Source organism: Trichechus manatus, unplaced genomic scaffold (assembly GCF_000243295.1).
Source record: "Trichechus manatus latirostris isolate Lorelei unplaced genomic scaffold, TriManLat1.0 scaffold00132, whole genome shotgun sequence".
Classification (NCBI taxonomy): Eukaryota; Metazoa; Chordata; class Mammalia; order Sirenia; family Trichechidae; genus Trichechus; species Trichechus manatus.
Genome location: NW_004444068.1, coordinates 780,711 through 797,525, shown reverse-complemented (window position 1 = coordinate 797,525; position 16,815 = coordinate 780,711). Strand labels below are relative to the sequence as shown.

Below are 16,815 nucleotides of genomic sequence, written 5' to 3'. Positions count from 1 at the left end.
TGTAATGCCAATCAGTAAGGCACAGACACACTGCGGGAAACTCACACGAGTAATGGAATTGTGCTTGATCTTGCTTTCAATATCTCAGGATTACCCTAGACATTTGCCTTATGCACCTGACTCATTAAATTTAAATTAATGCATCATATCAGAATTAAATAAAACCATTAATTAGCATATATTGTTTCCCTTCTTTGTTTTTGATCTTGGAATGTTAATGGTTGTAATTTATTTATTTATTATCGCACTCCTAAATTCAAGGGAAAACCAAATGGTAAATTTCCACACACTTTTCATAGAGACTACAAAAGCCTAAGAAATTAACCAAAACCAAACCCCTTGCTGTCAAGTCCATTCTGACTCATAGCCACCCAATGTGACAGAGTAGAACTATCCCATAGGGTTTCCAAGGCTGTAATCTTTAGGCAAGCACACTGCCACGTCTTTCTCCCGTGGAGCGGCTGGTGGGTTCCAACTGCCACCCTTTCGGTTAGCAGCCAAATGCTTAATCGCTATACCACCAGGGCTCCTCCTAAGAGAGTAGATGGGACAAAAAATTATCTAGAGCTACAGAAAGCTAAGAGAAACTTAGATGTTGGATGTGTAAGTAGTTTATTAAAGGCAAGTACAGAAAAGCAGATGGAATAATCCTAAACATTGAGATTGATGTCATGGAGGGCAATAACTATCCCTTAAAACCACTGTTAGAGACAAGAATATTACTAATTCCAGAGGATCCTTCCCCAGTCTTTTCTCAATGATGCTACCACCGTTACCTTTGTAATCTGATTATCATCACCCCAATGCCTAAAAGCCCTAAGCGATTGTTAGTCTACTAGGATACAGTTCTCTTAGACGGAGCACAGTGAAACACTTAAAGATCTACTGGAGCTTACCTCTCCACCCTTAATTCTCAGCTGGCTTCTGCATGCATACCTTCACTTCTCCTCAGCCTATACCAGGGCCCTAACACACCCTTACCTACTTTCCCAGGCAACCCGGGCCCAGTCACCCTGAGCTGCTGCTTTGGTTCTGAGACTTATCAAGCTCTTTCTTAATTCTATGATTTTGCATACTCTACTCTTTGCTTTCATCGCTCACTTTTTATACATAATAATCTGCTAATTATCCTTGTGTTGTTCTCGTTGTTAGCTGCCATGGAGTTGATTACGACTCATAGCGACCTCATGTGACAGAGTAGAACTGTCCCATAGGGGTTCCTAGGCTGTAATCTTTATGGGAGCAGATCACCAGGTCTTTCTCCAGTGGAGTCAGCCTTTTTGCTAGCAGCCGAGTGCTTAACTGTTGTACCACTCAACTCCAAAACACCCAACCCCCAAATCAGCTTCCCGTGAACACTCTGCCTTTGGTAAGTAATTCAGTTCTCCGGTTCCCTGACATGGTGTGCCTCCCTCTACGTTAACATTTGCCACATGGGGTTGTTATTTCTGTGTGCGTGTGCATGCATGCATGTGCACAAGCATGTGTGTGTGTGTGTGTGTGTCCCTGCTATACTGGGCAGAGCCATGCCTTACTTGCCTTTGTCTCCTTGGTGTCTAGCATGGTGTCTGCCATGTAATCACTATAGCGCTTAATCCACACTCATTCTGTGCTTGAATTGAGAAGTTGGAAAGCCCTTCAGTCAGATCCTGACAGGCTAAGTATCATTACAAGCTCTGTCCTTTCTCCCTGAGGCTGCAGTCTGCTTAGAAAATACTGTTTCAGCCACTCACTTAGGAGCAGAGAATTTTCCAGGGAGAATCATCCAGCCTCATTGTGAGCTTTTTCACTCCAGTGTGAAGCAGGCACTTTGGTTTTTTTACCGACTCATCCTTAGATTTGATTTGACAATTTATTCAAAAGGTCTTTCCAGTAACCAAGCCTCAAGGTCAACAGCAAACACTGATCCCTCCTGTCATTGCAGTCTGCAAGAAAGTGATCCCTGCCTAACACTAGTCTTGGAAGGAGGAACCCGATGCGGATCTTGTGCTCTATGTAAAGTCATGGAATAGTAAGTCTAGATCATGGTCTTTAAAAACTAGTCATTTCGTTCAGCTGTTCATTTTGCAGATGAAGAAACTGAGGCTCACAGATGTTAAATTACTTATGTAAGGCCCCACCGTTAGTACTAGAGATAGGGACAAAATCTAGCTTTCTGGACCCTCAGTCAAGTGCTCTTTCCATCCCATCATCTTGCCTCGCCCACATTCAAGATCCTTTTCTTACATAGTCATGCAAAGCACATCCAATCTGGCTCCCATTATCTTTTTTTTTTTATTGGAAATTTAAATTTGGAATTGCATTGCTGCTTTTCCATTCAATGGTGATACACACTAAAAATATCATCTGGGGAGAATGGAAATAAAATAAACATCTGGAAAGAATGTGCTGTAATGAAGATGTCGTCTGCCCTTAAGTGCTAGACAAAGAATCTGCTTTTTCAAAAGCAAATGCATGAAAATGTCTAAGTCCATGTGAACGTATATTTTAGTAAAAAATTAAAATGCTGCTGAAATTGGTAGATTTTCACAGATGATGGAATCCAATATAAGATAAATGACCAATAATAAGCTGAAAGTATAATACAGATAGCCATCCATCCATGGTTTACTGAACAAATGATGTTAACCCCACAATTGCTACTACCCTGCCTACTAATCGGTTAACATTTAATAAGAGGCAATATAGTTTGACACAAAGTCAGAAAATCTAAGTTAGAAATTTGCCTCTGCCACCTACAAGCCATGGCAATCCTACTAACCCCACCATCTTTTCTTTACTGTACATTTCTGATCAGCATTAAAAAAAAAAAAAAAAAAAAAGCAGATCCGTTGCCATAGAGTTGATTCCGACTCATAGCAACCCTACAGGACAGAGTAGAACTGCCCCAAAGGGTTTCCAAGGATCAGTTGGTGGATTTGAACTGCCAGCCTTTTGGTTAGCAGCCAAGCTCTTAACCACTAAGCCACCAGGGCTCCAATCAGCATACAAAAGCAGTTATTATTTCTCCCACTTTAAAAATATTTTTCTCGTGACCCCCACTTCTCTACCACCTGTTGCCTCATTTCTCTTCTCCCTTCACAGCAAAACTCCTTTGAAAGACTATCTCCATTTTCTTTCCTCCCATTCTCTGTTGAACTCATTACAATCAGGCTTTACCTTACCCCTCTACCAAAATGTCATCAATATTTATGTTCCCCATCGTACTTGAGCTTTCAGCAGCATTTGACACCAATTTATCACTCTATTTGAGACCCATTCTTTACTTGACTTCCAGGATACCATACTTTCGTGGTTTTCCTTTTACCTACTGGTTACTACTTTTCAGTCTCCTTTGCTGGTTTTTGATCTCTCTCTCTCTCTCCCTCCCTCTCTCGTTCTTTTTTTTTTTTTTTTTAATTTTATTTATTTTGTTGTTGTTGTTGAGAATATACACAGCAAAACATACACAATTCAACATTTTCCACACGTATAGTAACATTGATTACATTCTTTGAGTTGTGCAAACGTTCTCATCTTCCTTTTCTGAGTTGTTCCTCCTCATTAACAAACTCACTGCCCTCTAAGGTTCCTGTCTAATGTTTGAAGTTACTGTTGTCAATTTGATCCCATATAGGTAGTTCTTTAAAGAGCTTAATGCTCAAGGCAGACATTATTTTTACTAGTTAAGCTAAACTATTGGTTTTAAAATGACTTCAGGGGATATTTTTGGTTTAAGGTTTAAAGATTATCTCAGGGCAATAGTTTCAGGGGTTAAAGGCACTTGTTTATGGTTAGCCACGCATTCCATTTCCTCCTCCCATTCCTGACTCTCCTTCTTTCTCCGCTGCTGCTGGCAAAAACAGACCAATTGTTGTGCTTTGGATGGCTGCTTGCAGGCTTTTAAGATGCCAGGAACCAGGAGGTAGAACAGAGTCACTAAACACATTATTAGGCCAATTAACTGGAACATCCCATGAAACCATGACTCTAAACCTCCAAACCAAGGAACTAAATCCCATGAGGTGTTTGGTTGTACATAAGCAGCCTCAGCAGCTACTTTTGTGTGTGTGTGTGGTAAATATATCCATCACATAACTTTTGCCAATTCAACTTTTTATAGGTGTACAACTTATTGTAATTGCACACTTACAATAATCTGCTGTGCAATGGTTCTTGGTCTCTTAACATTGAATTTTCCCAGAGCTTGGTTTTTGAACTTCTTTTCCATCACTTCTTCTGTGATTTCATTTGGTCTCATGTTTTTGATATCATCTCTACACTAACGACTCCCCAAATTATATTTCTAGCCTAGACCTCTTTCCTGAACTCTAGAATCCTATGTCTAATTGGCTACTGAACAGCTCCAGTTGCTTGACTAATACACACCCCAAACATAACAATACTGAGTTCCTAATTGTCCCTAAAATTTGCTCCCCCTGCATTCTTCCTCAGCTAATAAATAGCACCTCCATTCTTTCAAAACTTAAGTTATATTATGTAATGCCTCTACTTAGAAGCCTCCAGTATTTTCCTGCTTCTCTCGGGTCCTCATGACCTGTCCTTTGTCACTGCGTTTATATTGTCTTTCATATTCTCTGCTGGTTCGTTCCACCTCAGCTACACTGGTTGTCCTGCCCCAGATGATCTTTGTATTTATTGTTCTCAATTTCTGGAAAGCTCTGCCCCAGATGTCTACATAGTTCCCTCTTTTGCTCTCTTCAGATGTTGCTGTCTCATCCAGGCCTTCCATGGCCACCCCATCTAAAATTGCAACCCTGCCTCTGTATACTTCCTAACTCCCTTCCCTGTTTTACTATTAGCTTTATGACTTACCATGAACACACTATACATTTTGCTTCTTTATCTTGATTACTATAAAGTCCCACTACCAGAAATGCTTTTTTATTCACTGTTGTGTACCCAGCACCTTGAACAGTGTCAGGCATAAAGTAGGCTCTCAAAAAATATTTGTTCAATGAATAAATGGATGAAGATAATCAGCAATAATAAGAAGAGCCACTCTTAGGTAGAAAGGTAAGTAGAAAGTAAATGAGATAAGTACTTCATCCATGTTAATGCACAATAAATGTTAATTATTTACATTATTAGCATATACTCATTGTAGCTGTTGGAAATAATTTTAAAGTGGGGACTGTGAGAAGAGAAGAAATTGCAGTCAAAATAAGGGATAATATAGAAAGAATTAGTTTTGCAAGTCAACCTCAGGCAAGGTAAAGACAGCTGATGGAAACACCCTGGAGTTTGGCCCTGATGACAAGTTCCTAGGTCTACCTGGAGGTGAGGGTATGAGGGGGTAAGGAGGTGGGGGGCAGGCTGGGGTTTGTAGGACTGGGTTCATGGGAGCCACAGGCAGTCTTCTGTATAGTTCAGGGTGAGGCTGTGTGCTGATCCCTTATTTCCATCTTGAGTATCCCTAGCAGCTCTCCTGTTTCTAGGGTGAAAGGAAAGGCTTGCAGTATCTGTCTCTAGGACTACATGTGCATACTCTTCAGTCCAAAGAGATTGTGCATACGTTCATATATTTTTTAATAGAATTTTTTGCTTTCAAAGTATAAATCTGCTTGGGGGCTGACAGCATCAGAGAGTCCCCATTATGCCGCATTCTGCCTAATACACAGTGATATCACGTGCCTTTTTTTTTTCTTCCACAGATTGGAGTAAAAAATAATTTACCTACGTCTAGAGAGGCACCATCAGTTGCAAAACATATTTTAAAGTGTAAGTGCAATTTAAAAAAGGCACTCTAATTCTTGAAGCTATAAAGGATATATAATTCTCAAGAGCCTTTGTATCCAGATGTAGATGTATCTGATTAGCTGGTACAGACGCAGTCCATGAATAAAATTCCTTCATAAGTCATATTACCATTGGATTTTATAACATAAAGTTGACTTACATGGATTTTCCCTGGACTTCACTAATTGACTTCCTATACTCCCATTAATCAGTTCTGGGAACAAAGGTAAAGAGGCTTTGTAACTGCCACCTCTCTAGCTGACAGTACGAACACAATGTGTGGAGATGCAGATGCAGATATTACGTTCTGTAACCACGTGACAAGGAGCCCTGGTGGCACAGTGGTTAAGTGCTGGTCTGCTGAGAGGTTGTCAGTTTGAACCCACCAGCTGCTCCGTGGGAGAAAGATGTGGCAGTCTGTTTCTGTAAAGATTTACAGCCTTGGATACCCTATGCAGGCAGTTCTACTCTGTCCTATAGTGTCACTATGAGTGGAAATCGATTCGACGGCAGGGGGTTTTTTGGTTTTAAGCATGTGACATTACGTGATACTTTCCCAACCTTTTCCACTTTCAGAGAGGAAACAGTGGCAACCTCTATATTATGTGCCTCGTTTTTTTTGTCTACAGTTTGTAATTGGTTTCGCACATGGAGTGTGAACTTTGCTTGTTACACAGGTGCAGACATGGCTGAGGACCTCTCATCTGTGAAGTTAATTAAAAGGCTCAATCTTATTTCTTTCAAAATGGTAACCGCAGACTCTATACTAAAGTGTGGGGTATGTGTATATATGTATACATATGCATACATTCAATGTAAACACATATTATGAGAGAAAAAAAGTAGGTAATGACAGATTTTGATAGAAAAAGAGTGGGGAAAAGGACAAGAAGGGAAGGGAATTAGCACTCATTAAGCTTCTACTCTGAACCAACCCATTGCCGTCGATTCCAACTCAAAGCAACCCTACAGGACAGAGTAGAACTGCTCCATAGGGTTTCCAAGGAGTGACTGGTGGATTCAAACTGCTGACCTTTTGGTTAGCAGCTGAGCTCTTAACCAGGCACGAGGGAAAAAAGGCAATGGGGGAAACTGGGAAGGGGGTGCAATTATCTAGATGCTAAAGAACAAACATGTAGAAAAAAAATCTCCCTCCTTAAAGAAGAGTTCTGTAAAAATGGAAGCTGGTAACCCATTAGGCAGTGCTTGTCAAGCCATTCAGAGGGACAGCAGAAGGCTGTGGGGCGCTAACTTGGGCTTCTCTCTCCCCTAAGTGCTGGGCTGCTGTCTCGCCATGAGACGTGTTATCTTGGAAGTTCTGCTGAGCAGTCTAGATAGCAGGACTTAAATGTGCAAGTCCCTAAATAGGGTTCAGCTTCCCAGAATACAAATCCTCAGAGAACCAAACAAGGTCAGGAAAAACCAACCCAAGACATTTCCTTTTAAACCCTAGAGAATGGTAAGAGTCCCCACAATTAAAACAATCCCAGAAGACTATATATTGGAGGTTTCTCGGTTCCTTTTTTTAATATATTCATCACGGGTGCTTAAAATGTCTTTAAATTATGTCTTGTGATTCCTCTGAGGTATTGAGATGATGGAGAGAGGAAAAGGGTGACCTTACAGAGTCTCTGGGAAGATGGGAGGAAGGTCAGGTCCAGCTGAGGTTGGAACACAACAGAGAGAAAGGGATGAAAGCAGTAGCCATTTTGGATTTCTTTAACGTAAGCCCTCAAGAATTTCTGTTTAGCAACTCCTGGCCAATTACAGGTTTTGTTTAGATGTCACTTTTGCTTCCCCCACTCCCACTGCCCCAACATCACATCACATATCCTCAGCATCACTGGGCTTATTACAGGGGACTCTCTACGGCCATTTGCATTTTGGGGTAGACAGCATCATTTGGTCCAAATTCTTCCTCATTCCCTACATCCATGCTCCTTGCCAGGTAATTTTGTAGTGCTCTTCCCCTGTGGGTGGGTGGCCTGTCTGGCCTCTTGACTCTGGACTCAGCCATACGGTTTTCTTTGGCCAATAGAATGTTTAAAAGATATGATGCAAGCAGAGGCTGAGAATGGACTTGAACACTTGACCTTGCTCTTTTGCCAGGAGAAGAGTGAGAGACGCATGGCACTGGCTAAGGTGCCCCAGCCAAACCCACAGACCCTAGTGAGCCCCGCTGGGAGAAGCAGAACCATTCAATCCAGCCCAGCCCAGAACAGCTGAACCCTGCAGATGTGTTATAAATAGTGTTTATTATTGGATGCCACTGGGTTGTGTGGTTGCTTGTTATACAGCAAAAACTAACTGATAGCAATACCATCGATCCAGTCTCCTCATGTCTGCCAGAGTATTATTTCTAAAATGGAAATGCAATCATCTTAAGATTACTTTGCATAAGGCACTTCAGTGACTCCACATTACCTTTAGGGTAAAGTCTAAACTCCCTCAAAAGGTACATATAAGTACTTTCATAAGACAGCCTCTGGATGTATTTCTGGTCTCATCCCTCATTGAATCCCACCAGCTTCAGCCTTACTAACTGAACTACACTGAGCTATTTACAGACTTTGTCCAAGCTCCTCCCTTGGCCTAAAAACGCCTTTCCTGCTACTCCCTGGCCCCACTAGATCCCAAAAAGCTTTATCTAATTAACTTCTATTTTCATCTTAAGCTTCAGAAAAGGTATCACCTCTGGAATCCTTCCTCTGACATTCCCAAACGTAACAATAGGAGGATGCCCAACCAAGTGCTCCCCAAACGTCCTATACCAGACATTTCTGTGACAGTAGTTATCACGCTCCTGGTAGTGAATTGTTTGTTACACATCTTTATCCTGATCGACTGACTTGATAATGAACCTCTTGGAGGCAGGACTGTATACTTTCTGTCCTTGTATCCCTAATACCTAGCAGAGCTCTTAGCACAGAGTTGCTGTGCAGCAAATGTTTGTAGAAGGAATCGATGCGTGTTCACACGCAAATAGCCAAACAGATGTGTTCTTGGCATATGGGAGACACATTCTGCTTGTGTGACAATCAGCAGTTGAGTTTGCTTGGAAGCAGAAGCACCCAGTTAAAGACCAAACATCGCTCCCTTATTCTTCTTCATTTCCTTCTCTTTCTGTAACTACCCAATCTCACATGCTTTATAATGTTTTTAGACGTAAGTGACCGTGAATTATTACTGACTCCGGGCCTTTCATCTTCAAGACTGACAGTCTCTATCCCACTTCTCTCAGGAGGGAGAGGCTATTATAACTATATTTTTGCTTACCAAGAGAATTGTTAATGGTTATCCTGGAGGGGAAAAAAAATCTATAAAAACCCAACTCATAATGAAGTCGTAAGCTTACTTTCTTCCTTTACTAATGAAATTCCTTCCGAGTTCACTGCCAGAATTGCTACGTAACCATTACCCTGAGAAAGGAGACAGACTGTAGGGATGTTTTTCCTTCCTCTTACCTGTTTAGTCCTCATTTTCGAATCCGACGACAGATTGTTGTAGGTATAATGTGCCTGGGTGACTCCGCAGAAAAGTACAGCAACTATCCCTGAAATTCAAAAACAGAACAGTCAAAACCACGTTTCTTTCCTGTCTAAGTCAAAGGGTAGGGATAGCCCAGCTTGAAAATGGACTTGGTGTCAGGAAAGTTAAAACTGCTAATAGTTACCATGATAATGGAACCGAGGTATATCTTGCTACTTGCTTTAAACACAGGTCTTCTAGGATCAAACTACAGAAAAGCATTAAGAAATAGATTTTTCCTGGGGATAATTGTATCCCTGATCAGTTAGGAAAGTTAGAGTTGGAAGCACATGGACAAAAGGCTGTATAGTCAACTCTGGACTTCTCATTGCCAGGGCCAACTACTTTGCTGCATTTTACACTAAAAGCTGGCATAATAGCTCTAAGATATTTGCTTCCCACTGTGTAACTTGGGGAGTCTGAAGAGGTTTCTGTCATACCATAATTCAGGATTAAAATCCATGAGTCACACACTTAAGACATCTACAAGGGTTTTGTTGCCCCTGCCAATGGTCCTACTTGCCAAGCAAGAGAGAGAGGTCTTTGTTTGCTCTATATCTACTTGGCAAAGCTGAGCACTCAGTCTTTCTTCTGCTGAATAATTTAGTGAATACACCCAAGGCACCCACTCCCTTAAGGCAGGCCAGTTTGCTCTTGTGTTCCTACCAGCAAGTGGGCTCTCAGCTGTTCCTTGGCTGGCTGCAGGACTTATTTCTTATTTCACCATAATACCCAGCTTTAGAAATTGGTGTTTCAGTGGTAGAATTCTTGCCTTCTATGTGGGAGACCCGATTTGATTCCTGGCCAATGTACTTTATGGGCAGCCAATGCCCATCTGTCAGTGCTGTGATGCTGAACAGGTTTCAGTGGAGCTTCGAGACTAAGATGGACTAGAAGAAAGGCCAATGAAAACCTAAGGATCACAAAGGTCTTATCCGCAACTGATCATGGGGATGGTGCAAGACCTGGCAGCATTTCCTTCCATTGTTCATGGGGTCACCATGAGTCAGGGGCTAACCATATGGCAACTAACAAGAACAATAATAACATACACAGCTTTATAGGCTACATGGAGTCACATGTACACTAGATGCTCCCTGGGCACAGAGGAGCAGCAACCATGGGGCAAATGTGTTATTTGTCCCTGGACTGGGGTGGGTAGGGAGTGGGGGTTGAACTCTATTTTGGATCAAAGATTAGATTAATTATGGGAAATTTGGCATGGAGGAGGGCTTTGGGAAAAATACAAGATATAAGTATTCCTCAACTCAGACGAAGGAGCTTGAATTGAATTTTAAGCAGCAGAATCTTTTCAACTAAAAACACTCATAAATTAAATGCTGATGATTCTTAAGAGTATAGGGATATGTGAACTGAATACTGACATTTCAAGTGGATCTGCAATAAAAATTTAAAGAACCGACCTTATTTTTTAATATGTAGACTGTATGGATTTATTTACATGTTGGTTATTTTTCAGTTCGATGTTAGATAAAATATTGCTAACATAGATTTACATAATACAAGGGCATAGACATTTACATTATTTATTTCATTTTAATATTATGCTTCAAAATTTTAAGCCAAAAGAATAAAAACAACCAGGAAATTTTGCCAAGAAATATATATTCAGGAAGCATTTCTGCAGCTTCTTTTGTAACTTTAATTACTTAGTATCTCTTCAGAAATTCTAAGAAAAATGCTTATAAAATATTATATTTCACTCTTCATAGAGTTTCTATTAAAAAACAACCAATACCAGGGCAATTTTTAGGGTGTGGAAGCACTTGAAGTAACCTCAAGGCTTAGGAAGATGGCTGTGCATGCTGTTTTGGCATCAAATATTTCTCTTTATTTATTTAAAAATATGATTTATCTGTTTCTGCTGGTTCTGTAACCTGTTGCTGGTTCTTTCTGGGTGAGGTTTTAGCTGACCCTCTCACTGCTCTGGAACTATTCTGACTATGTATTGATCTGTGGAGAAGTAGTGAATAAAAAGGGGGAAGGGTGGGTAGTGAATAAATTCATTCTGAGAACAAGGATAAGTAACAAACAAGTGTTATAAAGAACAGGGAAGATTGAGTGAATACCTACTGTGCTAATTTCATTTATATCGCCTTATTTATTGCACGGATTCATTACCTTGCAATAGGCTTACCACAATTAAGAGGCCCTCACACTGTCTTGGCTCCCTGGGTGATATAAACAGTTAATACACTCAGCTGCTAACCAAAAGGTTGGAGGTTCAAGTCCAGTTCACCCAGAGGCACCTTGGAAGAAAGGCATGGCATTCTACTCCCGAAAACTCAAGTCATTGAAAACCCTATGGAGCACAGTTTTACTCTGACACACATGGGGATGCCATGAGTCCGAGTTGACTCAATGGCAACTGGTTCTCTCCATTTTCCCCTTCTCAGTAATAGCATCTCCCTTCTTCCTGCTGCTCCAGACAAAACATTAGGATCATCCTTTAATTTTCCTCTCTTACTGGACATCAGCAATCTTGTTGGATCATCCTTTGAAACTTACCCTGAGCCCAACCACTTCTCAACACCTCCAACCCTAACCTCCTTATCCAAGCCACCATCATCCTTACCTGGATTACAGCAATAACCTCCTGATTGGCGTCCCCTACTTTCCTCCTGGAGCCCTAGTGGCACAGTGGGTTAAGCACTCAGCTGCTAACTGAAAGGTTGCTGGTTTGAACCCACCAGCCGTTCCATGGGAGAAAGATGTGGCAGTCTGCTTCCGTAAAGATCTACAGCCTTGGAAACACTATGAGGCAGTTCTACTCTATTCTATAGGTTGCTATGAGTTGAAATTGACTCAGTGGCAATAGGTTTGTTATGTACAAATATACACAAAAACTGTCCCCTTTCATTTTCCTCTATCTGCCTATCCTGCTTGTTTTTCTCCATATTTCTCTGCACCTAACATTTTACACATCTATATGTTCATTATCTGCCTTCCCTCACTGCAATGTAAGCTCATTCAGGGCAGGAGGGTTCACTGGTCCCTAACCCCTAGAGCAGTATGGGGCAGATAGCAGGTGCTCAGTAACTATTTTGTTGAATAAATAAATGAACACTCCCATCCCCATGTTACTAGTAAGAAACTAACTCATTCAAGGTCACTTTGGAAGTGGCAGAACTGAGATTCAAATTAAAGCATTTGGCTCCAAAATTCCAGACTCCCTATTCTTTTCTGCTTGTATTAGATCATTAGTGGATGTTTCAAGGTGATCTTATTGTTGTTAGGTGCCATCAAGCCAGTTCTGACTCATAGTGACCCTATGTACAACAGAACAAACCACTGCTGGGTCCTACGCCATCCTCATAATCGTTGTTATGCTCGAGCCCATTGTTGCAGCCACTGTGTCAATCCATCTCATTGAGTTTCTTCCTCATTTTTGCTGATGCTCTACTCTACCAAGCATGATGTCCTTTTCCAGAGACTGGTCCTTCCTGATAACATGTCCAAAGTACGTGAGTCAAAGTCTCACCATCCCACTTCTAATGCATGTTCTATCTGTACTCCTTCCAAGACAGATTTGTTTGTTCTTCTGGCAGTCCATGGTATATTCAATATTCTTCACCACCACCATAATTCAAATGATTCTTCTTGGTCTTCCTTAATCATTGTCCAGCTTTTGGATGCATATGAGGTAACTGAAAACACCATGGCTTAGGTCAGGCATGCCTTAGTCCTTAAAGTGACATTTTTGCTTTTTAACACTTTGAAGAGATCTTTTGCAGCAGATAAGACGATTTTAAGCCATCTAAAATAAAATCGTATCTTATCTAGAACTGGCAAATGTATAGAGACCAAGGTTTATCAGTGGTTACCAGGTTCAGGAGGGAGGGCAACAGGGGGAGTCATTCCCTAGGGGGCACTGAGTTTCTGTTAAGCATGATGGAAAAAACTGGAAAACGACAGTGGTGATGATTGTATAACATGGTGAATGTAATTGAAGTCACTGACATTTTTGTACATGCAAAAAACATTGAAATAGTCTATGTTTTGTTGTGTATATTTGTACTTAACAAAAACAAACAAATAAACAAACTACAGTAACATTTCTTATGTCCCAGGGAAATAGCCAGAGGTTTGCTGATGAAGATTACAAGCTCTCTGTGCTTCTCATAGGAAGATATTTTCCCTAGTATCCCTGCCCTGATTAGGACAATTACAGTGATGTTCCCTCTAAATACTTTCTTAGTTTTAGTGACGTATCTACACACACAACAACAAACAATGAAGAGTGTGCCAATATGACCAGAGGCTTGGTATTGTAATTAAAGTAAAACAACAAAGTTGATTTGACCCTTAGTATTGGCATACACAATCATAATTATGTAGCTTAGTAATTAATTCATATAAATTACCATAATTAGTATGACCTTTACAAGCCAAAACACATTTTAAAAAACATCTTATCCAAATACATTTATAATCTATAAAATTCTCTGCCATCCAAACAGATTCTGAGTTGACAGTTTTCTGCATTATACATGCACATGTTAATTGTCATTACATTTTACATACCCACACCTTCTCTGCTAGAACTGGTTGTGCCACTGAAATATGGGCCCCAGGTAACTCTCTTAAATGTGCTGGATCTCAGGTTCTCATGTGTAAAAATGATGTGGGAGACCAAGTGTTCTTGGGGCTAGTCAGCAAACCAGCATCTCAGCTCCAAACCCACCCTTCTCCACTCGCTGTGATCCTGGAGCTGGGGCTGCAAACCACATTTGTTCTTTGCCAGAGGCTCTCTGTCAGGCTCTGCCAACATGGCACACCAGAGGAAGACTAGAACGTAGGAGGAGAGAGGACTTTCTCCTTCCTGTTTGCCTGCTGATACTGTCAGCTTCATTTCAACAATGGCTCTTCACCCTGGTTTTGGCAGTTGGTTCCAGCCTCTTTTTTCCCCCCCCAGAATTCAGAACTAGCCTCATGGCAACCCCTCAGAGACATCAGCAGCAGCAGGGCATTATTCTCAGAGGTCTGGGTCCTAGCTCAGTGGTTCCTTCTGAGGAGCTTCTAGATTCTCTTCCCTTTCCTCCTCCAGTCCTAGGATTTGCACTTGCTTCCTGTAGTTGCTATCTCTTCATTACCCAAGTGCCACCACCTGCTCACCAATTTCCTGCACTAAACTCTGTAAAATATCTGGAATGGTTTCTGCTTTCCTACTAAATCCTGACTGAGACTATCTTGTAGATGCCTTCCCATTCTAAATTCTGATAGTTCTTTGAAATCAGCGAGGGTCTGTCAATTGGAAGTAAGATACAACTTGTGTTCTCCCTGTTATAACTGGGACGATGGGGGATGCCAAAGGCAGCTGAGACACTGTGCCAAATCCCAGAGGACTGGGCTCAAGTTCTTTTCAATCCTACCTAAGCCTGAGGACTAAGGTGCTCCTGACCCAAGCCACAGTGTTTTCGATCATCTCCTGTGCGTGCAAAAACTGGACAGTGAATAAGGAAGGTCAAAGAATTGACCCCTTTGAGTTGTGGTGTTGGTGAAGAATATTGAATATACCATGTGCTTCCAGAAGAACAAACAAATCTGTCTTGGAAGAAGTACAGCCAGAATGCTCATTAGAAGGGAGGATGGTGAGACTTCATCTCACATACTTTGGACATGTTGTCAGGAGGGAGGAGTCCCTGCAGAAGGACATCATGTTTGGTAAAGTGGAAAGTCAGTGAAAAAGAGGAAGACCCTCAAGGAAATAGATTGACACGGTGGCTGCAACAATGGGCTCAAGCATAACAACAATCATGAGGATGGCGCAGGACCGGGCAGTGTTTTGTCCTGTTGTACACAGGGTCGCTATGAGTCGGAACAAATTCAACGGCACCTAATAACAACAACAACCTACAGCTGGGATTAGTATTTTTTAAAAAGTTATGTGAGCTTGAGCCTCTAGATTGAGATGAGTGGCTGGGGAGAGCAGTGGGTTAGGCCTGGTGAGTCATGGCCCAGATTCAAACATGTGTCTTCTGATTTCCAGTTCCATGATCTTTCTAAAATACAAGAGCTCTCCTGTATTACAGTGGCAGTCCTGAAGTGTGAGAAGTTCCCCATCATTTGAAATGTTTTGGCTGAGTAATCATCTGCCTGAGCTGTTGCAGAAATTTTTTTTTCCCAAAAAAAAAAAAGAACTCTGGATTTCCTCCAATTCTGTAGTTCTTTCATCTTCCTATACACTATTTGATTAATCCACTAGGATTAACGAATCCACTAGTTCCCTCCATTTACATTTTCTTTCAAGTTCAAGACAAGGAAATAATACTGGTTCCAAATGAGACCTTTAGACATTTTGAATAGAGGCAGCTCAACGTTCTCAAAAGTAAGCAGGAGATAAACATAGATTTTCAAATACGCTTGGTAAAATTGAAAGTCATCTCTTCAAAAGTGAAATTTTAAAACCTATGTCATTATCATGCCCTCTAATCACAAAAGCTTTTTTTTCAAATATGCTATTCATTTTAAAAATAAACTCAGAAAGTTTTCTCTGTGTAGAAAAGGATGTTTCGAAATCTCTAGACAGGAAACCGAAGTCGATGGACACTGAAAAAGGTGACTTCTGATGTTCATGGTCCAAGTGACAGAGGCAGTTTACCTCCCAGTAACATGCTTCCTTTCTTCTCTTTTTTTTCATTCTCCGGTTACTATTATTTCTCACCCTTCTGTGTATGATTGTCCTCGTCATTCCCAGGATATGTTTAATTTACAGCTTATATCACCGTCCTGTCCGTACACCAGAAGCCACTTAACTCCATCTTACGTGCAACTGTGGTCCAAGAATCTGCAGCTTATCCTGATTAGGCAAGAGAGATTTCAGAACATGATCCAGTGATTTTAAACATTAATGTATACCCACGTTACCTGGGGATCTTGTTAATTTGCAGATTCTAACTCAGGAGGTTTGGAATGGGGCCCTAGATTCCACATTTAGACAACCACGTGATGTCCATGCGGCTGATCCTTGGGCCAAACTTTGATAGGCAGGTCTCTGGCCAACACTTTGGTATGAAGTAATCAACTAACCCATGCTATGGCATGGCGTTGGCCTTGGTTTTGGCCTTGAATAGTCCTAAAAAGAGACTTGAGCATCTAGGAACAATTAGAAATAGTCCCTCAGGACCAAAACAATTTTTGTTATTTTTTTCCCTTGGCTTATAAGTATCTTTTTGCTAACTTTGAAAAATGTTTTAGAATTATATTTTTGTGTTCTATCTTATCTATTTATCCGTCTGTCTTTCTAGAATTGACATGGTTCTATGAAATAATTATAGTTTCACAGATCAATTATCCACCAAGGATAGTTGAGGAGTTTTAAAATTTTTAAATTATATATTTAACTATACAATTAAATATATAATTAAATTATGTATTTAAATCTCAACAATACTAGAATGATAAATAAATTACTTATATGGAATAAGATTAACTATATATTTTACCATCAAATAGTTCAATAAATTCTCTCCCCCTACCAAAAAGAAAGCAAACAGATCACATACTTTGAACACAATGTTATAAAAT

General features: G+C 40.7%; 1 protein-coding gene across 1 annotated transcript in view; it reads right to left on the bottom strand.

Moving 5' to 3' along the window:
- Positions 1-16,815, bottom strand: part of SLC9A9 (solute carrier family 9 member A9) — a 670,517-nt gene that overhangs the window by 313,557 nt on the left and 340,145 nt on the right. The window contains exon 9 of the mRNA XM_023739363.1: positions 9,204-9,292. Within this exon, the coding sequence (XP_023595131.1) occupies positions 9,204-9,292 (89 nt within the window). The remainder of the gene's footprint in view (positions 1-9,203; positions 9,293-16,815) is intronic.